Source organism: Arachis ipaensis, chromosome B1, assembly GCF_059453495.1.
Source record: "Arachis ipaensis isolate K30076 ecotype BB chromosome B1, ASM5945349v1, whole genome shotgun sequence".
In the NCBI taxonomy this organism is placed as follows: domain Eukaryota; kingdom Viridiplantae; phylum Streptophyta; class Magnoliopsida; order Fabales; family Fabaceae; genus Arachis; species Arachis ipaensis.
In genome coordinates this window covers 680,734-706,102 of record NC_142436.1, presented here as the reverse complement: position 1 = coordinate 706,102, position 25,369 = coordinate 680,734, and the positions used below count along the sequence as shown (strand labels likewise).

The 25,369-nt window shown below is 30.8% G+C and overlaps 2 protein-coding genes across 2 annotated transcripts; both read right to left on the bottom strand.

The window, feature by feature from the left end:
• Positions 1–1,991: 1,991 nt before the first annotated feature.
• LOC107624490 (endonuclease/exonuclease/phosphatase family protein) lies at positions 1,992–6,202 on the bottom strand. Its single transcript, XM_016327171.3, has 9 exons — positions 5,877–6,202; positions 5,096–5,314; positions 4,903–4,988; positions 4,385–4,500; positions 4,209–4,289; positions 3,923–4,123; positions 3,464–3,624; positions 2,742–3,385; positions 1,992–2,621 (listed from the first exon to the last, which is right to left on the bottom strand). Exons 1-9 carry the CDS (start codon positions 6,094–6,096, stop codon positions 2,538–2,540), a joined length of 1,812 nt encoding a protein of 603 aa, XP_016182657.1. The 5' UTR covers positions 6,097–6,202; the 3' UTR covers positions 1,992–2,537.
• Positions 6,203–8,108: 1,906 nt separating this feature from the next.
• Positions 8,109–12,979, bottom strand: LOC107623623 (calcium-dependent protein kinase 28). The gene is made up of 12 exons (XM_016326302.3): positions 12,308–12,979; positions 11,493–11,623; positions 11,291–11,332; positions 11,029–11,140; positions 10,865–10,943; positions 10,504–10,673; positions 10,173–10,299; positions 9,929–10,044; positions 9,713–9,820; positions 9,549–9,611; positions 9,216–9,389; positions 8,109–8,700 (listed from the first exon to the last, which is right to left on the bottom strand). The coding sequence occupies exons 1-12, from the start codon at positions 12,593–12,595 to the stop codon at positions 8,533–8,535; spliced, it is 1,578 nt and encodes a 525-aa protein (XP_016181788.1). The 5' UTR covers positions 12,596–12,979; the 3' UTR covers positions 8,109–8,532.
• Between the last annotated feature and the right edge of the window lie 12,390 nt (positions 12,980–25,369).

The window sequence follows — 25,369 nt, the reverse complement described above, 5'->3', positions numbered from 1 at the left end:
CACCACCATATATAAGTTGGATTAGTTCGGAAGGAATCGTTATATTTGCATTTCTTTTGAAGGAAAATGTATAAGTTTGAATCCCTAATTTGTATCCCACTATCCCAAATATATTAAATACAAGAGTTTAATTTTGATGAACTGATCGTGCAAAATATTTTATACAATCATCTAATCCAACTTATGTTTTTAAATAACTTCTAAAGAATGAGATTGAAAATTAATTACCTTTGCTTATGTGATAGTACACGATTAATACTATTTGTGTAAAACCGACCATATATGAAAATTAAATTCTTAAAACAATACATTAACAAACTTCTAAACTAGTCATGTAATAGCCTTGCTTACATCATAAGCAATTATAATTGTTTAGACATCAAAACATTGCCGTTTTATTTATTTAGCCATGTAAAAGGTGTATTACTTGTACCAAATGTGATTATAAGATCTTATAAAGGATTAAGTCATCCTAATCCTCAGCTACATATAATCGTTTGGTTTAGTGTGATAAGCAATAAGCAACTGATTAATAAAAGGCGCATGTTCATAAATTTGAATTTATCGGCTAACTTTGTAAATGGAATTTTGCCATATTAGCTTTATATGGCGAGTAACTTTGTAAATGGAATTTTGCTATATTAGCTTTATGTGGGGGACAGGAGAGTAAACACTTAATTCGGTCTCTGTCCATTTTTTTAAAGTATAAGGCGATTTTTGTCCCAAAAAAAAAGAACATTTCAGCCTCTAACAAAATAATTTTGGGACAATACGACTCTTTTGTTTAAATAGTAACAGAAATTAGTATTGTGGGACTTTTATTTGTAATTTGTGGGGGTTTTAAACCTTTCAATTTTTTTTTTCTACAATAAGACCAACTACTATAATCACTATCACCGGCTTTTTTGGCGTCATCGTTATAATTTCTACCTATACTATTTCAATTATGCAATTATATCTTGTCATCATCATTATCTCTTCTACCATCATCAATACCAAAAGTAACACCATCATCTCCGTTCTCTTCTCTCATTTCTTGTGCGATACTATTTTTTTTTTTTTTTGAAAGATTTTAGTATTGTAATTACTTTTTTTTCTTGTGATGTCACTTCTTGTAATAATCTTTCTCCACCTAACTACCACTAGCAAAAAAAATTTTAAAAATAAATTTATTAATAGTTTGTGAAAATTTAAAATTTTTACAAATTATAAATAAAATTCTTACAAAACTGATTTCTGTTACTATTTAATGAATTTTTTAATTTTTAATAGAAGAAAAATTCATTTTTTAATAAAAGAATCGTATTGTGAGAGGCCGCAACCGAGCTGGATGTTTAGTCTTATATGACTGTTGTTTTCCTTATAATTTGATTGCAATAACATTTTCGTCCATCGGCTTATAATGGGCGGTCTTAAGTGCTTGATACACAATCCTTAGCATTCTATACATTAATATCTAAATGTATTAAAATAAAGGGGAGAAAAGAAAATGACGATAAAAATTGAAGGTAGTACTTATACAACTGGTGCGTGTTTGGATTTTGGTGGCACCCTAAGTCAATGGCACATGTTAGTGTGTTACAATCTTGACAGTTGACACAATCGGATGTTGAATCTTGTCTTCAACACCACATGGTAGGGTAAGGTTGCTAATTAGCTAAGGTTGCAAAATTGCTTCAAGATAACCAAGATAAGAAACCCATTAGTATTTCGGTTAAGGTTGCTATTATCCTTTGTATTTATTCTCACTTAAATGCATATTTTTTTCTCTTTCTTTTCTTTTCCTTTATTGGTCAATCACAATGCTTATATTTTTAATTAATATAAAATAAGATTTTAATCAAAGGATAATTCATCTTTTCATGATTCTTTTTTTTTTTTAAATAAAATCAAGACTGTTAAAGAGAAGTATATGAAAGATGACATAAGGCTTCCATGGGAACTTGAAACTCATAGGCTATCTCCCTGAACAAGGTAGTGCACCAAAGTAATGTTAATTGAACTGTATTCTTCATATGTGGAATCTACCACCAATGGATCATAGACCCTGATAATTAATTACCACAATTCGGCAACTTCAAGTGGCCACTAGCCTCTAGTTAAGCTTTCAGCCAAAAAGAAATGAACTGGAGATAAAAATCCATAAGTTACAGTCAAAGTAAAACCATTACTCATCTTGAATGGGCACATTTTAGACCAAGCATGGCATAGAAACAAGAACTACAGCAGAAACTCCAGAAAATAAATGTCGAAATAGCTACCGGTCGAGTCGGGTCTCAATGGAAGTACGGATCACATGCCAAGAAGGAGCATTCTTGCCGACTAACACTTCTATACAATTCCTAGTCTGGTCCTTGTTTTTCTCATTTATGGAGAAACGCCCACAATCTCTGATAGACGGATTCATGCACGCGGTTGATTATGACTAAGATTCATACCTGTAACGGCAATCTACAGGGAGGATTATCAGGAGAGGCAGCTCTTTCAAATAGGAAGCTGGTAACTCCATAAGCATTGTTAGTTCATTGGTTAAAATGTCAGTGGCTGCTTTTCTCGTTCCTAGACTTTGAAGCAGCCCATTTAAAGTAACCACAGTTTGCTTCCGGGTTAGACGAAGGCCCCTGTAAGAAGAAACACATGTTAATATTTAGTTACCATGAAACACAAGTCTGAATTGGAAGAAAAGATGCATGGTTTGCAGCAGAAGCATGATACTCAAAACCACTACGGAGGTGAATTACCTCAGCACGGGAGCAAACGTAAAACCGGCGTCCACAATTAGGTCCTTGTTTCTTCACTACCCGAGCAACACATGGTTCCTTATGGCCCTTGCAGAGTGGTATACTGTTCTGCATCAATTGATGTATTCTTTGCCATTCCAGTGAAGCCATATTACTCTTTTCTTTCTTTATAGAACTCTCAGTTAGTTTAGCTAAATTCTGATCACATGCATCAGTATCCAACCTACATTGCTTGGGACTGTCACTATTATCACACACCGACTGAGTTTCAAGTTCGCAAGGGTCAGGTTGTGAGGTTTCTGTCTTATTATCTGAATTATCAGTACAAGAGTCATCGGCACCATTTTCGATATTTGAACTTTTCTTGAAAAATGACATAAGGGAGAGCTGGGACCATTGATTTCTAGCCTTTTTCTTGGATACATTGCACTGCATGGTTATTGATTTTGTATATTCACTTCCTGATTTTGAAACAGCCTCCTGAGAAGAACTTCCACAAGTATCATTGAACTCCAAAATGCTACCTTCAGAACCCTGGCTTGGAGGATAATTACTATTATCACATGGAAACATGGCAGGCAAACCAGTTTTTTCGACTGGTTCTTCGATGCCCTCAGAAACTTGTCTTTTCATCAAAACTGACACTGGAAACAAAAAAAGGCTCAGAAACAACAAAACATTAAATTCTTATTTTTTTATTTAAATGTCATTCATGTTTATACCTATAGTTTGCTGTAAGCCATGAACCATGGGAACATATCTAGAAGATAAAGAGGGAGTACTATGTAAAGAGACATCAGGAATATCAACTAAAGTCATAAAAACTGGGGCATGATCAGATCCTTCCAGCTTAATGCTCCGTCCTCCTTTCCACCTGTGTGCACTGAGCATATCATAAAGTTAAAAACTTATATTCTAGTGTCAAGAAAGGCATACAGCACTAATCTTGATCATATGATACAGTACTGCTAAAGAACCACATAAGTGGGAAGAAGATGCACAAATATATGTCAACTAAACAAAAGAAACACAACTTGCAAAAGGAAGGAGATGATATTTGCAGCTCCCATGTACATAACAAAGGGCATGTTATGGTAGAACCAAATATTTAAAATTATTTTCCAAAATAACTCAGAATAAATAGCTTACAACTTACATCATATGCAATGCATGCATATTACCTTAGTATGCTTTCAGGTTTAGCCCGTTTATACTGTGTCAAAATGTCACACTCCTGAACATGGCATCTTACAAAGCTATGGCATTGCATGTCATCTGATTCATGTAAGCATGAACCAGCACAAAGAATATGGTCAATTCTACTGCCGAAGTTGAATACTTCAGCACCTGTACTTTGCGACCAGCATGTATATGCTTCCCTTCTGCATAAAATATCGAAACGTAAAAATTGACTAACAGTTTTGGCACCATTGACATCGAACAATAAATGTAGCTCAAGCACCATACTTATCAGGATGCTTTGTTCTGAAGACATCAGAAAATTGGCCTCCATTTTCAAGTAATATTGATCTGAACCATCTTCTAAACCTACACAAAATTCAGGTGAAGAAATGATTCGCAGCATATTACTGATATTTAGAAGTAGTGAAGTACTTCATATATAACTCTGGCATTCAGCTTACTCATTATTGTCAAACTCAGGTCCTGCATCACATCGATCAATTGCAGATGGCGCGATGTTGAGATCACCAACAACAATTATTCTCCTTCCCATATGCAGAAGAGACTCCCATCTTTTCTAATAGAGAAACTATAAATATCAATGAAACAGAACAAGATAAACACTAAAACATAGAAAATTCTCTGCTCTTCAAAACAAAGAAACAGAGGAAACAAAAGTGAGTACAAACGTTGATATTAACATATCCAAATTTTTGAAAACTAAATACAGTTTCCTAAGAATAATTTACAAGCCAGCATACACCAAAAAAAACAAAGAGAAACTACCAGATTTAATTTCAATCAGGTTTATGCTAAATATATGAGAGGCAAATGGTTTTATGATCACCTTTTTACAGTTGAATAAGCTAATTCAAATTTCACCAATTAGTTTGGATTGGAGAATCCCGAACGTTGTTCCCAAATTATACACTAGTCATATAATTCATTTGTTCCGAAACCATATTAACATTTTAAATACCTGTAATATCTGGTAAAATTTTTGTTTAAACTGAATCCTTTCTTCGTCATCACCTCCGGCTCTTGGTCCATACACATTGAAAAGAACTGGACAGAACAAATATAAATTCATGCTAAAATTGTAACCGGGTAAACAAGGGAGCGAGCTTTCTGTTCTAATTATTTCAATAAGCATATGTACACAAGACACTCACCAAAGTGATCGTGATCAGTGATAACGCATCGCCCTTCGCTATCAACACTAAGAAGCTCATCTTGTGAAAATTCCTCAATATCTTCCGCTAGGAAAGGTAATTCGACTTTGCAAGCTTCGGAGTTTCCCATAAGACCAGTGAAGCCTTCTTCTGCTGATACTGGCAAGGCTACTTCACCACTTGCAAATGCCAACTTCACACGACAAAATGTGATGACACCTACACAACACAATCAACAGAATTCTCACTGCTTTAAAGGAAGAATGCTATTCCAAAAACTCCTCATGATGAACAGTACTAAGGCATCTTTGTAAAAAATAGTATTCTTGAGAATAAAACTACTCTAAGCTTTTGCTTTTTTATTATAAGCCATTTCAAACTCAAAAAGATATGCTCATTCAAACACACAATGCAAGCAAATCAATTTTTCAACCAATCAGCAAAAGAGGTTAACTTTTACAACTATAACATTACAAAGGATTTTGAAGTTGTATACTTTGATTACGGTCGCATTTGTTTCTCACTTTCAAAAAATGTCATTTTTATTTCTCAACACAGTTGACAAAGCTGAAAAATAGTTTTTTCTTATTAGAAGCTACTCTAAAATTTGATTTTTCTTCCAACTCTCATTATTTTACAGAATTCATACAATTATTTAAAAGATAAACAAAAATTTCCACTCGCCCTAAGCAAGTATAGATTGGGGAATGCGATTTGAGAGTTTTGATTTGCATGGAAAGTGTGAAGGGCGAAGGAAGAGTGTTGCGAAGAGGTTGGTTACCGGAATAGCCGGTACGGCCTTTCTGGGAGGAGCGGGAGCAGGAGAAGAAGGATTCATAACCGTGGGCCATGACGAGATCGGCGGTGAGTTCTTGACGGCGGAGCTTCGTCTCCTGGAAGCAAATGATGTCGGCGTCGAAAGAGTTGAGAAGATTCCGAAGAGAACCGAACTGCGCTATGCGCTGCCGAAGGCCGTTCACGTTGTACGTCACTATCTTCATTCTCTCTCTCTCTCTTCGCGCCTTCCTTTCGCGGTTCTGCTCAGCTCGCAGCGTGGACGGTGTGTTCCTAACGGGGTTAATATTGTAATTAGCCCACGATAGATTTTTTTTTAGAAACTCAGGTGAAGTCGATTTCACGTGAAGTTGATACTTAAGAGCCGTTAGATGATTTGACTGATTTGACTAAATTTTTATCCAACGACTTTTAGGTATCAACTTCACGTGAAGTCGACTTTACCTGAATTTTCACTTTTTTTTTTTTTAGTTGTCGATAATATTTCTAATCCGATAGATCAAGCGCTAATCTATCGTGAATCTGAATTCTATTTAAGATTTTGTCATTATTCAATAAATTATTACCTACACAAAGCAATATTTAAATTCTGATACTTATTTAAATAAAAAAGTGAATAAAACTACTTGACCAATTTAAATAGGTTAATTTAACTCATGATAGATCACCATAACCCAATACTAAAATCCAAATTCAAGACTTTAATTTGATCCAAAAGTACGTCAAGGAGTTAAGTTGGTCTTTTTATTAGATACTTCTTGCTCAAATACATATTACAAGTGTATAAAGATAGAGAGTTAGAAAGAAATTATTGTATGGATTTCTCTTCATTTTTTTTTTCCATTTTCCTTCTTTCTTAACAATAAATGCTTCTATATATGTACAACGTTAATCCGTATGTGCGTTTCCCTTTCTATTAATTTTCTAGTTGAATTATTATCATTAAGTTTATTAACATAATATATTAAAAATATGATACGTAACAAATTTTATCTTATATATTAATAATTATCAAGTCCATAGCATAACTTAATAAAATAATTAATTTAATTCACGTGAGTATTTTTTTAGATTAATCTTTAAATATTTTAGAAATTTAAATTTTTAAAATTTTAAATTTTCATTTGAGAAAGTAAAGTGTGATATTTTACTTTTAAATAATTTTATATTTTTTTTGTTTCACCTATAAAATAAATAGTGAAAGATTATACTTTATCCTCTAGAATAAAATTTAAAATTTAAAAAATTCAAATTTTTTGTCAATTAAATAAATTTTAACTCTATTTTTATAGTTTGCATTAATAATTCAGATTTAAATTTTAAAATTTAAAATTTAGACCTCTACATTTAAAGAACACTATACTCCTTATTTTTTTTTTCGTAAGGTATTAGCATCAACCTTTTACCAACATCAAATTGAGGTATAAATCTTTAAAAAATACAGTTATACTTAATTTTTTTAAGGACCAATATCAACAATAATCCATTCTCAATCTAAAGTTTACCAATGAGTCAATTATATATTTTTTTTGAAAGAAAAAGTTCAACACATAAAGTGAAACAAACAACCTGCAGATACAAATCATAAAAATAACCAAACAACTCCTATATCATTTTCGGCATAACCATCAACAACATGAGTTAAAAAACCACACCAATCCTTAGCACAACAGAATGATCTAGCAACATGAGTCAATTACATATTTTTCTTTTATTTTTTCATAAAACCATCCTGCATAGAGTATTATTCAAGTTATTCAACAGACAAATTCCTCGTCTTTTCATATTATGTCAAATACTTACAGAAATACTTTTAAATAAATCGGTTAGCAAAGTGATCCTTACAAAATAATAGTATTTAATATTTAATAATCTTTCTAATACTTACTTAAATGTATTAGTACCTTGTAAAACTTCCTATATTTAGCTGTTAGGATTTAGGAAGAGTATTTGTGAAGAAGATTTATCATTATCCATTATTGTTACATGATTCTACTTCTACCTCAGTCTGGTTAGCAAAATCCTATCATCAATACTGGGAAGCTTACTAAGATGTTTTTGGGGTTTATGTACAAAAAAAAACTCAGTTCTAATTACACTTCATATTCAAATCAGTACACACCACATGTAATGTAATCATTAGCACAATACCAGGTCAAACTTGCTTTTTTGGGAGGAAATGAATAAACTAAGAAAAGTTTGAAAAATGGCAAGACAATAGAACTCTATCAACATATTTCTTGTTCATTTGCTGCTGCTTCCTTTTTCAATTTTTCCCCCAATTTCTGACTAGAAGATATATTTATTTATAGTTACACAATATTACATGAATGACAAACCAAGAACACCCCCCACAAATAAATCATGTACACTGATGAAACCTGAAAATATTTTATGCACAAAATCTACCAAAAACCTCTTGACGTAGTCCTTAAGGAATATAATCACTGTGTGGGGCGCACGCCACTGTAACTGGAGTTCGAGTTCCATAGATTGTCAGAGCAGACGAGCGAAAAGAAAAATGCAGAAATAGATAACAGTCTTAATGGCTTCAGCACAATCTGCACAGAAGATAATCTTAGAAGGAACTCTACTCCACTCACAATACTTACTTAACTGAGCCTCTGACTCCGAAACAACCTCTATTCTAAGATCGTAGTGCGCCGGTTGCCGCTGGGGCTTGGCAAATTCCGAGAACCAATGCTTGCAGTTCTTAGGAGTCTGCGAAATTCTGGAAGGCTGATTTTTCCATCTTTGTCAATGTCAGCTTCCTCAAGCAGAGGATCAATTGAACCTCTTAATCCTGTATGCTGAAAATGGCCAAAGGGTTACATTAGTTGCAGAAAATCATAGATGCAAATATTGGTGAGCATTCACCGGGAAACAAATCTTAAATAAGGTTAAATTACTTTGGAAACCTTTATAGTATCTTAATCAATTTTTAATTAGATCCTTCTAGTTTAAATATTTATAATAAAATCCCTATACTGTACAAACATTTTCAACTAGGTCCATTTAGTTTAAAACTTTTCTGATTAAACTCCCAAACTAGACAAAAACTCTTTAAAAAAAAACATGTTTTAGTAAAGGGATTTGGTTACAAGATTTATTAATTAGAGAGACCTAGTTGAAAAATATTTGTTAATATAAGGAATTGAGTAAAAATGTTTAAACTATAGGGATGTGATTGAAAATTGTTGTGAAATTAGAGGCTTAATTGCAAATATTTAAACTAGACTTCCAGAGTAATTAAACCTTTAAAGAATTGAGAGAAAAAACTTCTTTAAAAAATGTTTGGGTAGCTTTAAAAAAGACAAAGACCAACCATTCTTAGTTCCTCCGGAGTAATATATCCATCCTTGTCTATGTCGAATTTCTCAAAAGCAGCCTGTGATCGTCGCTGCCACTTTGCAGAGTCATGTTCCTCCAATTGGTGAACGTGTAATGTAGCAGCCACAAACTCAGTGAAATCCACTAGCCCATCTGTGTTGCTATCTATCTGCAAATATATAAGATTGAATTTTACTATTTTAACAAACCAAAGGCAATATTAAGATTCCTGAGATCACTATCATCAATCACCAAAGAAACTCCATGTCTTAAAAGTTGAATTATGGCTGATTATGTGTACTGTCTGCACAATATCACGCATACTCACCGCTTGCAATATCTCTAGAACGCGCGATTCTTTCAACTTCCAAGGTAGATCTTTAGCAAGAGCCTGAGCAAAAGTGGGGGAAACCGTAGTTAAGGGAATAATTACTCACTAATTGGTAATGTATTTAGATACTAGTTAAAAAGCAAGTAAATTTAACAGGCTACCTGTCTCATCTCTTCCAGACTAATTGAACCATTTTTGTCCACATCAATCGCGTCAAATTGATCTCTTAGATCAGCCAACTCTTCTTCATTAAGTGTACTCGCCAATGCCTGAAAGATTATCAGGTAAGAGAAAAGCAGGACGGCTGGACCTGTCACATTCTATGCCTACTGCCTCATATAACATGTAAAGGTTATAACTTAACTAATTTGTCTTACCCTCAATGCAAATTGTTTCAACCGGCTATACTTCACAAACTGGCGCATGTTGCTCAGAACTGATATATCAATAGGAATCTCCGATGCTTCTCCTCCTTCTCTAACCCATGGATGTGCTGGAAATATCAGGAATTTACAATAAGTCAAAGCAATTAAACATCAAGGGAAGCTTTTATTGTAAATTAACATATTAGAGTCTTCTTAATAAAAAAATGTAATAAAATACACACAATTGGATACATACACAAAGCCTGAGCAGCAGTTAATCTTGCCCGAGGATCCTTTACCAACAATTTCTTCACAAAATCCTTTGCTGCACTGCTTATAGTTGGCCATGGTTTCCTGCGGAAATCAGGCTTGTTACGTAAGACCTGCATGGACAGATTATATCAGATCATACATTTAATGTAGCAACAAACAAAAGTTGTAAAACAAATTATTTGATCACAATCACTAGGCAAGGAAAGTAAGGGGCCAAAGATTTATTATTTATGCCACTAAAGAAACAAGAATAGATCACAATACCCCAAAAATTGTAAAACTTAAAAGAATGGACTAATGTTAATGTATAGTACCTCCTTGAAAATACCATCCTCGGTCTTATCCCAAAATGGACGTTTCCCACAGAGTAATATGTAAGTAATAACACCTATGCTCCACACATCTGACTCAGGGCCTGACTTGCGTTTTAAAACTTCAGGCGCAACATAGTAAGCACTGCCAACTATATCATGAAATTTTTTTCCTGCATTTTTTCCCCGAAAAATAACAAATAATTGTCAAATAAAGATCACAAAGATGTCTGATAACTCAAACAAAAAAAGGAAAATGATGGTAATAATAATAAAAGTAATAAAGTATACCGTGTTTGATAGAAAAAAAAAAAAGGGGGGTGGGGCAGGAAAAACAATCATGCACATTAAAGTATTTCCTCACCAGGTTTTATGAAATCTGACAAACCAAAATCTGTAGCCTTTAAAGGTGAGTTTTCTTTGGTTGATTTGAAAAGGAAGTTCTGCATGCAAAGAAAAAACATATAATTTTGACAATGGCTCCATATGACTCAGATTTGCTAGGTATCCCAAGGAACTTAACCCTACCTCTGGTTTCATGTCACGGTGTACCAAACCATGTAGATGACACTCAGCAGCAACCTTGAGCATCTGCCTGACAACCACTGCGGCATCTTTTTCACTATACCGACTGTTCTTCCTGATTAAAGCAAATGAAGAAGTGAGTTTTGGTACGATAAATCGAGCTCAGACGAAAATTGGAGTCATTAATGGCCCCGTCACTGCAATATCAATATGAACTCAGAATAGACACCTAGCTCAGTAAAATACTGATACAAACAATACTTACTTGGCCAATATCCGATCTAGCAGTTCTCCACCCTCGCACAACCTAATAAAATAAAGGAGGTGAGGCTTAACTCAAGTACTCAACATTAACATGACAATAATACATGATTTTATAGGATAAATTCAGACTACATTGCAATAAATTACTAGTCAAAACCAAATGAACACAAAGGAAAAAAAGGCCAAAAATGAAACCAACTTACTCCATAACTATATACACATAGGAATCATCTTCAAAAGCATTGTAGAACTGAACCACATTCTCGTGGCCAGCAAGTGCTTTCAGTATCTTGACCTCTCGCTTGACGTCCTCCACAGCTATAGGAAGAACCATCTGCCAACAAATTCAAGAGATAATAAATTTAGAAATGCATGATTTTATCTAAGCTCACATCACTTCTGTGTGGCTAGACTGACACTAAACACACAACCAAATAGCTGCTTAGCCTTAGGAATGCAATACACAGGTAAAAGAGAGAACCACAGTAACTACGAGCCGAGCAGCTACAATTAGAATAACCAACCACAACCTGAGAACTTAATCTCGATGCAGTTTAACAAACCTTTTACACAGTCATCCAATTATTTACTCAAGTCACTGCGGTTTAGGAATAGTTGACTCTTTCAATAATAACTACCTCAAAACTCAGTCACCACTCACCTATACACCATACATTTTATATAATAAGTTGACAATGTAATATACCAACATTATTAGTGTACAAAAATCAAATTTCCAAAAAATAAAAAATAAAAAACCATATTCATACACCAGAAATTTCAGCAAATGAAAGTCAACATTCAACAAATCTGAGCACACCATCAGCATCATCATCATCATCATCCAACAACCAAATCAAGAATTGCAGAGCCTCAATCACCCAAACCGCAATAGCCATCAAATTTTCTATCGACTTCACCACTTACGCTTGAAATCTCAACAAATATTCCAGCTGTAATAACTGAAATCCTAACTAACTAACTAACTAACTAATCATAACTAAATAAACAAATCTACCTTTGCCTTATCGAGCCTCTTAACGGCGACGCGGTGGCCATCGGCCTTGTCAATTGCGACATAGGTGTAACCGAATTGACCGTGACCTAACAACTTGCCAAGGGAGTAACGGTCATCGAAGTCTTTGTCGTAACCGAAATCGGTTCGCTTGCCGCACGGCACGTGCTTGTGCGTAGGCCGTTGCTTCTGCTGCTGGTGATGCTGATGCCGTTGGTGTTTGTGTTTGTTGTGATGCGACGTCGTATTGGAGCCGCTAACGACTTTAGATGCGGAAAAGCACGCGCCCATGATTGAGTGTTAGTGAAAAGAGAATAGTTATTGTTTGAGATGGTGATGCGGTGTTGGGAATAATAATAATGAGGAGTGTTAGTCGTCGTAGTAATAATAATAATAGGGAGTAGGTAGTAGTTGTCATTCATTTGATGAGAGAATAGAAAAGATAATAAGATATATGAATTAAGAAAGTGTTGTGTGTGTGTGTGTGTGTGTATCTGTGAGAGAGAAGAGGAAAGGTTGGAGCAGGGAGGAGGAAGAAGGGAAGAAGGAGGGGAGTGGTCAAAACGGACTTTTGAATGGAGAGTTAGTCAGACAGACTCTACTACTCTTTTCTGTTGATTTTTGGTCTTAAATCATTTTTTTTTAAGTACTATATGTAATTATTGCTTAAGAGTGCGTAGATTAACCAATAACCATGTTAAATAATCCAATGGACTTCTGACTTGTGAGTTCTGAATTAATCCAGATCTAAGCGAAGGAAATTTTTTTAAAGTAATGTTACGTAAATAAAATTTATCATTTTTGAGTAATACTTATCAATATTTTAAATATTAAATATTAAATTTTAATTTTCAACCTAAAATTTTAATGTTATAAAAATAAAATATTCGTTTAATGTGGAATATTATTAATTATTTATTCCAAAGTCTAAAATAGACTTATCATGTGATAGATCTAATAAAATTCGTCTAAAATCTACGAAACACTGACACTTTGTTGAGTTGTCGTGTCCGATACATTTTGGACACGATATTTATCGATACTCGTTTGACACGCGTATTTGTTGTATTCAACCGTCCAACCGTGTCTTAATAAAAAAGAAAAAATTCTTTTCCGAATACGTCTGGACACACCTAAATACCATCACGTATCAGCGTGTCCAGTCTTATTTTTAACTTATATTCTTAAAATAAATTTAGATATAGTATATATTATTATTTATTAAAATAAAAAATATTTTAAATACTTTATATAATTAAAATAAAATATTAAAAATAATTAAAAACTTTAATTTATATTTTATATGTATATGTGTCCCCGTGTCATGTAAGATTTTAAAATTTGCATATTAACATATTTCGTGTCGTATCGTATCCCGTATCCATATCATGTCAGTGTCCGTGCATCATAGTCTAAAATTAAAGAAGATCACTCAAAAAACAATACGAATTAATTTATCCAGACTTACTTAGAATATGAGTATCATGACTCAAGTCTGACCCGACTTAAGGAGCAAGAAACGACTCCTCTCCCGCTAATACTGTTATTATCCACGTAAAAATAAATTTGTGACCTGGACTAATTTTCTATGTCAAAAAAAATTCATTTATTTTAGATAAGATCATAAATTTAAACAACTAAATCATTATATCTCTCTATAAATATTTTTGTTTGTACTTTTCATTCATCATTTTTTAATTAATGTGAAACTGTCTAAGATATCTTTAGTATTAACTTTGACCTCATTTCATAAGTCTAATTATTCACAATACATTTCAGATACACTTCAAAACATTAGTAAAAAATATTAAACCTAACATTCTCATTTTTTTCTTAAAAAAAATATAATATAGAATATTATACAAAAATATTATATACCTATTTAAAAATTAATTCTTAAATAATTATGTATATTTATATTTGTTTTGCATCTATATTTTTAATGAAATGGTTAACTATTAAAATAATTAATATCAAGTTACTTTTTTTATCTTATAGTATTACGTGAGTTTTTTTATTTAAATAAATAAAAAAAATATTAATTTCTAAAATACGTAGGGATAGAAAGACAGACGAAAATGCATAGGACCACTTTAGGAGAAGCACCCACAAAATGAGTTAAGCCTTCATTCACCATCAAATTGAATTTGATATGACAAAATCACTTTTGGCTCGGCGCCAGCGAAATGGGCACATCAAGTAGGGTAGACACGAAATGGTGTCCAACTCATTGGTACTACAAACAAAATAGTACAAATAAGGTGTACCGCATGTGAAATTGGTTCCGAAAAACGCTTGTGGCTACCAGTGTGTTATCATACACGGAAGGAACTATTCTCCTGCAGTCTCTTCCAACTCCAAAATCTCTCTTCTACCTCTTTACTTTCTTTCTCTCTTAAATATCGTGGTTGCTAGTTTTGTTATGTCTATGACTTCTGAAAACATCTATGTCATCATATTTTCAAATGAAAAAATTTCTCATACAGCAGAAGGTATTACATTTGTTTGTGATGATCCACTTTGGATAATGATTCCACCACAAACATCATTGCAAGAACTGAAAATTTTGATTCTCATAAATATTTGTATAGTTGGAAAAAATAAAACCACGAAGTTGACTTACAAGATGTCAGTTACACTAGCCAACTCATCTGCGTATCAGAAAATGCAAATTAAATCTGACTAGCATGTTTCGATGATGTTTTCTTATCATCGTAGCATTGGAAGTATCTATTTGTTGGAACTTTGTGTGAATCTTCAAGATATTGGTGGAAGCTCATCTAGTTCTAATAATGTGGAGCAGGTTAGAAATTTGGGATTGGCAGAATTTGTTTCGTTTCAAGATATTGGTAGGGGTCGTAGTCCCACCTTTAATGCCTTTGTGATGCCAGAACAAAATATAAAAAATCGTCATGCACGTCCCTCCCCTTCCAACCTTGTTGCATTCCCAAAAAGTCATGCGGATGGCTTGGTAGACACATCTCATGAAGATGAGATCGAAGATTTTAGCGGTGACGAAGCAGAAGTTGTTCCCAAAACCCAACCGCTTTATCGCGAGACAGTTCTTCCAATTTGTGCCGAATCGGGAGGTGGGGCGGGGGGTGGTGGTGTATCTAGCAGCACGTCAACACACTATCTGTCTTTAAATCTTGGAGCAATGAACTCGACATCCGCAAAAGACAGACCCGAGCAACTATGCTTTGTCGGGTGAGATGGAGCTCGAGATTGGGTTGAAGTTTCTCAATAGTGAAACAACGATGCTTGCTGTCAAGAATTACAACATCTGCAGAAGTGCGGAATACAAGGTGGTAGAGTCAGATCAAAGTTGGTATGTATGTCGATGCAAGCAGTTTAAGGACCAATGTCGTTAGATGGTACAGGTTGCAAAGATCAGGTCTTCCATATTTTGGAAAATTCGAAAATACCAAAGGCCTCATGGTTGTTTGGCAAGCTTGATGTCTCAAGATCATGCTCAACTTGATAACAATGTCATCTGCCAGCATATATTCCCCATGGTTCATGCTGATGCGACCATTTGCATAAAGGTGTCGCAAGGATCAATCGAGTCAGCATACGAGTACAAGATTTCTTATAAGAAGGTTTGACATGTGAAGCAGAAAGCAATTGCCAAAATCTATGGTGATTAGTAGGAGTCATACGACCAGCTGCGGAGATATTTCAACGCTCTACAAGCGTTCGTTCCAAGTATAACTAGCAAGTCATACTTATTGGACTTTGTTATTGATGGTGGTTTTAGTCGTTTCTCTGTTTTACTAATTAAGCATTGTGATACCCAGGACAATTGTTGATTTACAAACGCGACCGTACTATGTCGGCACCACGTTGGACCGTGACAGTGTCATGTTTTATCAAGTTTTCTGGTCGTTCCCGTCGTGTGTTGAAGCCTTCAAGCACTGTAAGCCACTGGTCTCAGTTGATGGAATGCACTTATATGGTAAGTACACAGGGACCCAGGGACCCTGCTGATGGCCATAGCGCAGGACAGGAGTAACAACATTTTGTCCATCGCTTTTGAATTGTTGAACTGGAGAATATAGATTCATGGTACTTTTTCCTTACCAACCTAAAGAGGCATGTAGCGACTCAATCAGGAATTATGCTTATCTATGATAGGCATGCAGCAATAAAGGCAGTTTTAGAGCGAGATGGGTGTGAATGGAAACACAATGTTTACTGTGTGAGACATATTGCTTGTGTCCCAATCTTTTTATTAACCCACAACACATTTTTTTCCCACAATCCTTTTTATTAAACTTGATTTCCCTTCTACTGCATGTTCAACTTGGTCCCCTCCCCCTTCTCCCCTTTTATATCCGTCCCAAACCCCTTCACCTCTACTCATGGCCACCCAGTTCAACCAGTGCATGCTCGTATGGGGACTGATACTCACTGGAATTTGCAGCTTTGACTAACGGGTCGCCATTTCATGGTCGCCATACACGAGTTGTCCAATTCGTGTGCGCCACCAATGGGTTGTTCCATTTTGCTGCTGCAGCATCTGAAATGGGCCACTTCGTAAGCGTCGTCCACGACTTCTTCCAATTCGTAGTCGCCAGCAATGGATTGAGTGGTCAATCCTTCAGTCTGCCATCTCAGAAGCAATTCGCGAGCGCCCCCTCTGAAATGAAGACTTAACCCATTTTCGCGGGTGCCTCCTTTGAAGTGGCCTTGCGTATTTTCGTCCACCTTTCTATTCCTGCGTATTTAGGGAATTAATGTATTTTTTTGTTTATTTAAATAAAAAAATCAAGGCGTAAGTCTCTATTTATGATTTTATAATTTTGTGGAGATGAATATTTTTAGTAATCAGTTGTTCGGAATTGATCATTTTGTGAGAAAATATCCCTTCTCTCAAAGTTACAAAACAGTTTTGTTAGGTTTTTTTTATATACAGTATTTTCTGCAAAAATATTATGTGCGTACTAAAAAATAACTATTAAATCAACAACTATGTATTTGTGTGTAAATATATGTATTTTTTAAATTATTTTTATGATATATTTTATATTTTAACATGTATTTTATACTAGTAATTAATTTTGGTAGTTAATTTTTTATATAAATCTTCTAGCATAAAGTGATTTTTTTTTAAGTTATTTTAAGTTTTTTTTTTTTTTTTTGTGAGAGTAAGACATGAGTTGTTTTTAAAAGTGTCAAACGAGTTCAACTATGATTAAACATCAGTCGAACTTTTAAAGCTTTAAACCTCTAACTCTACCAATTTAATTAGTAATTTGGTTTTCAAAACCTGGTTATTATCCCAGTAAAATTCCCTCTCTCCAAACAGGCACAGCCTATGCTTTTGTCTAATTTTTTTGTTCACATTATGCTTTAAGACTTTATCTTTTAAAACACTTTTGGTTTTTAAATAAATTTTAATTATGTTAAATTAATTTTTATATCAAAGTTATTGATTCATTTATTTGGAAAACGGATAAGATAGTTTAAACCAATTTTATAAATTTTTATGTCATCTTTTAATAATAATAAAAAATGTTTTACTTAAATTTATTAGTTTTTAATAGAAAAATCTGATATAGGAATTAATTTTTCTAATTGAATAAAAAATTAGAGGTTCATCTAATTACTAAAACTTGTTACATAGTAAAGTGTCCAATTAATTTTTCTAGAGATTAATTTAAATAATTATTTTTAAAATTTAAATGTTTGTATATATTCTAGTGAAAAAAAAAAGATATATTTATAGAATAACTTATTAAGCTGAATTGACTTTTGAAAATAAATATTTTATATTTTTAAAATATATTTTGTAATTAGCAAAACCAATTTTATGTTTGAATAGAAAATATAAAAAAAAAACTTTTTAAATTAATTAAAATATAAGAAATTTTTTAATGAAATCGTTTTAAAAAGTATACCTAACGTTCATATAATTATCTAAAGATGTTTTTTAATTAAAAAATTACTCCTTTTTCCAAGAAATACCAATACTAAAGACGGGAGATAATAGAATAAGGTGTAAATTCAGGTGCAGTCGATTTCACGTGAAGTTGATAGTTGAGAGCTGTTAAATAAAAATTTAGTCAAATCAGTTAAATCATCTAACGACTCTCAACTATCAACTTCATGTAAAGTTCATGTAAAGTTGACTCTACCTGAGTTTCCACCGTAGAATAATTGAAAAGATTTTGAAGCTCAAGACAAATGAGTAGCACAATATTCTCTTTCATCTCTAACAATGGGAGAATACGTTTTTTTTTTTTTGTCTGAATTTGTAAACTCTCATCATGTTTTTTGTTTTAAAAAATTGGTTGTTGATTCAAATTAATATGATTTGATATTTTAGCATATGATTCTTCAGTAAAGCTGCAACTTCAATTAAAAAATAAGTGATCAAAGATTGAGCTGAAATAATAATAATAATAATAATAATAATAATAATTTTATATTTTCCGAGGATCAAACATTCAAAGTTTCAATATAATATTTTAATTCTAACTCGTTTACTTATATATAGAAATTAAAGTTAGAAAGTTGAGGCCAAAGGTATTAAAAAACTGTGTGTCATCCCTCATGTTTATTTTAGAATAAGTATATCCGCGTGTATTCAGAGTTTGCCACCAATAAAAAAATATTAAGTTATTAACACATATTGCAAATATATAAAATTATTATATTAATATTTAAAGATAAAGATTCAGATACAGTCAATTTTATTTAAAATTAATAATTGAGAGTCTATTAAATAAAAATTTAGTCAAATCAAACAAATTATTTAACGATTCTCAACTCTCAATTCCATATAAAATTTACTTAAGTTTTCACCATATTTAAAATTACTTATTTTCTTTTTGGTACAGCTAGAATATGACAGATTTTTTTTCAATGGTATATATATATGAAGTCACACCAAATTGAAGTGCTGGATCTCAATCTGAACATCCAACTTGGTATTGACTGAGTCTTCACTCGTCAGTGTGATAAATAATTAATAAATATTATTTAATAAAAAAGATAAATAATAGACACATGAGCAACAAAAGTCAATTTCATAGCGTGTTTATGGGCCCGCCCATTAGCAACCATAGTTGTATTATGCATTTTTTCCTCTTTTTATAGTATATATTCTCTGAGGATGTTCTTATAAAGACATTTAAAACATCTTTTTGTAAAGATATTTATATTTTGTATAATTATTAAAAATATTAATGAATTAATTATTTTAAATTTTTTAACAAATTAAAATAAAATTGATTTATTTTATAACAATAACAATAAATTTATTTTATTAGAGATTTAATTATATTTTTTAATTTTTAGGGATTTAAATGTTTATAAAACAAAAAATCAGGGATATATTTGTCGTTTTATAAAAAAGTTTAAAGATATTTAGTTTAAATTGTGTAATTCGATCAGATCAAATCGAATCTAATAATTATAATGCAAACAATTGAATTTATTATTATTGCTATAATAAACTGATTTTGTTCTGGTTTATTAAAACATAAATTATTAACCAGTTTAATAAAAATGTCTAATAATAATATGACACATGTAAACGTTTTTAAAAGAAGACATTTTAGGAGTCTTTATTAAAGTGATTACCTCCTACATTCTTTTAGGCTGTGTTTGTTTATAAATACAAATAGTAAGATAAAAATAGAAATATAAAATTATATTTTATAGATAATATATGAATAGAAATATCATATTTAAAAACACTAAAATTAATATATTTTATATCTATTTTGATAAAAAAAACAAAAATATTAATAAAAGATATAATTTATATTTTATTTTTTATTTTATTATCTTTGTTAATTTTTTTATAATTATATTTTTATTATCATATTTTTTTTCTAAATTTTTTGAATTAAAAAATGAGGATAATTAACTTTCATCATTCATTTAAATTTATTATTATATAAAATAGATGAATACTAATTTTTGTATTTTTATCATTTATGTCTTGTTTTTAGTATTTTATCTTGTGAACCAAACGTAACTTTAAAAAATTTTAGATCAGATACTTTTATTTTAACTTAATTTTATTATATTTAGAGCTTTTGAAATTTTTTTTTATTTTTTAAACAAATAAATCTCTCTTTTATTACATGTGGTTCTGAATTTCACATGCAATATATCCCTCCAAACCACGCAAAATTTGAATGAATGAATGTATGTAGTTCTTGTCAAATTCTTTCATCATGGCTGATATTTTTCACTGACAAAACTTAAAGCATAGATTATATTTAAGACACGATGTCACAAAACATCATATGGGAAAACAACTTTAATTTTTCAAACTAGTCATAAGCAAGTAAAACATGAGAAGGTACACTTGTATTGTTTTGGTGATGAAGATTGATAGTTGATACAACTATATATATTAGATATAAATTATAATTAATTACTAATATAAAATATATATTGAAATACGATTCTAATTCTGCTAAGTAGACAATAGAAATGGTGAACAATGCTAACAACGAATTGTAATTTTAGTCCAACAAAATTAAAAACAAAAAAACCAAGTTGAATCAATAAAGTGGAATAACACTCAACATTATTTGTAAATCAATAAAATCAAGTTGATATATATATATATTATGGACACATAAAAAAATTAATTATTATATATTTATATATATATATATATATATATATATATATATATATTAATTTATATATTTTTAATATATATTTTAAATTTTAATATTTATTTTAAATTAATAATTAATTTTTTGTGCACATCTAATATGATATATATATATATACAAAGACAGAGTTAGATAAAATATTAGAGGAGAACAAAAAATATTTACACAATAAAATAAAACTAAAATAAAATTTTAAAGGGGTTAAACTGAAATTTACATATAATTTACATGTAAAATTAAAATTAGGGAGACCGTTACCCCCTTTCTCTCCATGTAGCTCCGCCCCTATATATATATATATAGAGAGAGAGAGAGAGAAAACTAAAAAATACCATTGAAAATTATTAAATTGTAATTTTTTTAAACAATTCCAGTTCCAAATTAATTTTTAAACTTTATTAAAAGGAAATATATATTCTGATAATTAAAATTGAATTCTTTGACGTGCCATTGATTTATTGGAGGACAATTCAAGCTAATAACCAAGTCTTACTTTGACCAATTGAATAAGAGATAACCATTATTAGAGGCTTAAAAATGTTGAAATTGGTGCATTATTATAATGTATATATGTGTAATTTGTTTGTAGTAATCCACAATTTCACATGCAACTATATACGATGAGATTCTAGATTTTTGTAATAATTCGTTCATCTATTATCTCTTTACGTTATGCATAATTCTACTTTATGACTTGTGGAAGACCTGGTCTTAAAAAGCTTAGGTTGAGAATGTTTCTCTTTAATCTAGCTCATACGTCAAGTAACATCATAATTAAGTAAATAAATATAAAAATTAATTTGGATTAGTCGAATAAGTTTACTCGTCCGCTTAAATAAGTGTCGAGGGTTCGAATCCCGTTTTATACATGCAGCAATTCGTCCGCTTAAATAAGTGTCGGGGTTTCGAGTCCCGCCTCAAATGGAGCTTCGATCCGCGATAAATTAGTCATTGACCTGTCGAATTGGAAGATACGGTAAACAACCGAAAAAAATAAATAAATATAAAAATTAATTTGAATTGGTCGAATAGTAAACTCACTCGTCCGCTTAAACAAATGTCGGGGATTCGAATCTCACTTTATACATGCCAGCAATTCGTCCGTTTAAATAAGTGTCGAAGTTTCGAATCCCGCCTTAAATGAAGCTTTGATCCGCGATGAATTAGTCATTGATCTGTCGAATTAGAAGATACCGTGGACAACCAAATAAAGTAAATAAATATAAAGTATACCCTAAATTAGCATAAGAAAATTTAAACCAAATATTATAGTTTTCAATATATTTTATTCACTAAATATTTAAATTAATCTCTAAATTTTAATTTCGTCATAATGAATTAGATCCATATCAAATTATTAATCTATATAATTAAAGGACCAGTATAAAAGTTCTAAAAATTTTCAGAGTCTGTTATATTTTATTTTAAATAACGATAAAAATAAATTTATTTAATTTTTTTTAAATTTGATATAAAAATTAATTTGTCTAAGTAAATAAAAAATTAAGAATTAATTTAATAATTAAAATTTATTAAAAATTAGAATGTCGACTTTTTTTTTAGAATAAATTTAAAATATTACTTGTAAATATATCATATTTATATTTATAGAAACTTTTGCCATCATCATATGAAAAGTCTGTATTATATTATGTTATACTATATAAAATTATATTTATTAGATAGCCAATGTGAACACACTTTTTGTTGAGATAATAAATAATGGTGGGGTTACTTGGTTACATGTTCATATTTTAGGTCACAAAAATCAAAGCAGGTTGGCACAAATAATTAAGTTCATAAACAATAAACAAATACACAGATAATTAGTCACATTTTGAAAATCAGAACGAATACTTTCTTAATGGTAGTAATATTAGTAGAAATTTGAATTTTCTAAAATTTGAATTTTTATTTTAGAAGGTAAAGTATGATTATTTATTTTTTAATAGTTTTTTATATATTTTTTATTTCACTTATAAAATAAATAGTGAGAAATTATATTTTTTTAAATAAAATTTAAAATTTAAATGATCCAAATTTAATTAATAGTATGTTGGTTTCAAAAACAAAATATTAGTAGTATGTTGTAATCTGTCTAGAATTAAGCCCTAATTTAGGGTACATTTATTTTTTATTTTATTTTTTATATTTTATAAAATTTTCTATTGTATTTGGTGGTTAGAGATTGAAACTAAAATTTTAGTCTCGAAATATAAAATTTTAATTTTTTTAGTATTTTTAGAAAATAATGACACAAAAAACTGAAAATTTTTAAGACAGAAAGTAAAATTTTAATATTTTTTAATAATTAAATTTATTTTAATAAATATTCTTATTTCATCTATATATTTATTTTAAATTAAATAAAATATTAAAATATAACTCAATCCTATACCCTTATACCAAACATAATATAAAAACTTAATTTAGTTTCAATCTTTCAAATTTTGTGCTCAATCTCAACCTTTCTTCCAAATGCGGTCTTATTAATTTTTTATTATTTTCTTGTCTTTGCATTTTGGTAGTAACTTTTTATTCGTTTCTTCATAAGGTAGTCTAGGGCTCATAGCCCAAATCTTGCATTGAAAAGTATACTCTTTTTTTTGTATTGGTTGAAATACTTAAAAGCCCAATATCTACTAGTCTTTTTTATTTTTTTGGACATTATAGTATTATTTTTGTTTGGGTTTTTATTCTTCTTTTGTGGACTTCCAAAAGGCTCCAATGTAAGCTAAAACCTGAAAAATAGTTGAAAACCAATGACAAAAACAAAAGTTGGAAACAAAAAAAAAAACACAAAAAGAGACTGTCCAAAAACAAAAAACCATTTTAATAGTTTAATGACTTAAATCAATATCCATATCTAAAACAAGAAAAAAAATTGTAATAATTCTATAGTGCAAGTCAAATTATTTTCACTATATTCATCTGTCATTTAATTTTTTTTTATCTTTTAAATTGTTAAAACTTATTGAACTAAATAGATGAAATTTTCTCATAGAGTACAAATTTAGTGATAATTATAGAGAAATATGTCCTACGAAAAAATAGTTAAGAATCTGAAAGGTATTTACCCTAAATATAATTATGATAACTGTTACGTGGGTAACCTGAAGTTAATGGGTTGGGCTTGTAAAACTGGCCCACGCGTTGAGTGGAGATAGTCTCCGACTAAATTTGCGTCTGAGAACTACCGTCTGACTTGTGTATGTGAAAGAATAGGGGGATGGTACATGCAAAGACACTTCGATACTTAAGTTAGCAAATAGTTTGAGCAGGTTTAGAGAGTATTAAAACTTAGTGATACCTGAAGGGTGTCAGGGTATTTATAGTGATGAACCAATGACCACCGTGTGGAGTCGTTCCACATTTTTAGGTGGATAATCGTCTCTTTATCTTAAGGAAGTTGAGATATGGCTCCTGGAAGTGGGTTGAAAGATTTTATGGGCAGTTACTTATTGGAATAAGGGTTATCTGCTAGCTAATCTTCGATCCGACTTTCTTAGAGTAAATCTGTGTAGGATCCGACTTCTTGTGAGAAGGTCGGTGTCGAGAGAAGGCCAATCTTTAAATTGGGCCTTTTATTTAAACATGAACCTTAGTGTTAGGTTGAGGTATGAACAATGACTATATAATTTTATTGTTAAAATCAAACTTTTTTTTTTTTTAAACCGTACAAGCAAAAAAGGAAAAGACAAAAGTAATAATTGCCTCAATCATAGTATCTATCTGTAGCTTCCCTCCCTTTCAGGACGAGTATGTAGTAGGTGCCGTCAACGGTTTAGATTCAACCTATACACTCTGATAGATCTCAAGCCGTTAGTTTAATACATCTATGGATGTTGGTGTACTTGGCGGTTGTGATTAACTTTAGTCAAAATTAATTTCACATAATATTATAGTATTTATTTTTGAATGTCATATCAATTATATTACGTATTAAAAAAATAGTTATTAAATCAACTATGTATATACAATATTATTAAAATATAAAATATATATTAAAATTATATAAAAAATATTTTATATATAAATACATAATAATTATTCATTGTTAGTGTATATAAAATATTTTTTATATCCTATATATAATCAAGAAAATATATTTTACTCTCAACATAATGGCCTTAACTCTTAACAATCAAAGAAATACTATACTACTTATTATAGTAAATTAATATAATTAAAGCCATATCCACATAATAATTAACAATCAAAGAAATATAATAGGGTTTAATTTAAAAAACAAAAAAACATACTAAAGCCTCAACATCATAGTAAATTAATATATATGTGTTGTGTTGTGAGACAAGAAATGTTAAAAGATTGATAATTCTAAGAACCAATATTTGTAATAAAAAAATAAAAATTAATTAATATTAATTTAAATATAAGATCATTTGTGTTAACAAATTAAATA

What these genes read in the sequence shown, in the direction of transcription:
- LOC107623623 (XM_016326302.3), bottom strand. Translation starts at nt 12,595, where the DNA reads ATGGGCGCGTGCTTTTCCGCATCTAAAGTCGTTAGCGGCTCCAATACG. An exon ending in AACTGCTGCTCAGGCTTTGT is followed by an intron (nt 10,045 to 10,172) that starts GTATGTATCCAA and finishes TGATATTTCCAG; the next exon opens with CACATCCATGGGTTAGAGAA. An exon ending in TGAAACAATTTGCATTGAGG is followed by an intron (nt 9,821 to 9,928) that starts GTAAGACAAATT and finishes ATAATCTTTCAG; the next exon opens with GCATTGGCGAGTACACTTAA.
- LOC107624490 (XM_016327171.3), bottom strand. Translation starts at nt 6,096, where the DNA reads ATGAAGATAGTGACGTACAACGTGAACGGCCTTCGGCAGCGCATAGCG. An exon ending in AGAACAAAGCATCCTGATAA is followed by an intron (nt 4,124 to 4,208) that starts GTATGGTGCTTG and finishes TATTTTATGCAG; the next exon opens with AAGGGAAGCATATACATGCT. An exon ending in TGGCTTACAGCAAACTATAG is followed by an intron (nt 3,386 to 3,463) that starts GTATAAACATGA and finishes TTTTGTTTCCAG; the next exon opens with TGTCAGTTTTGATGAAAAGA.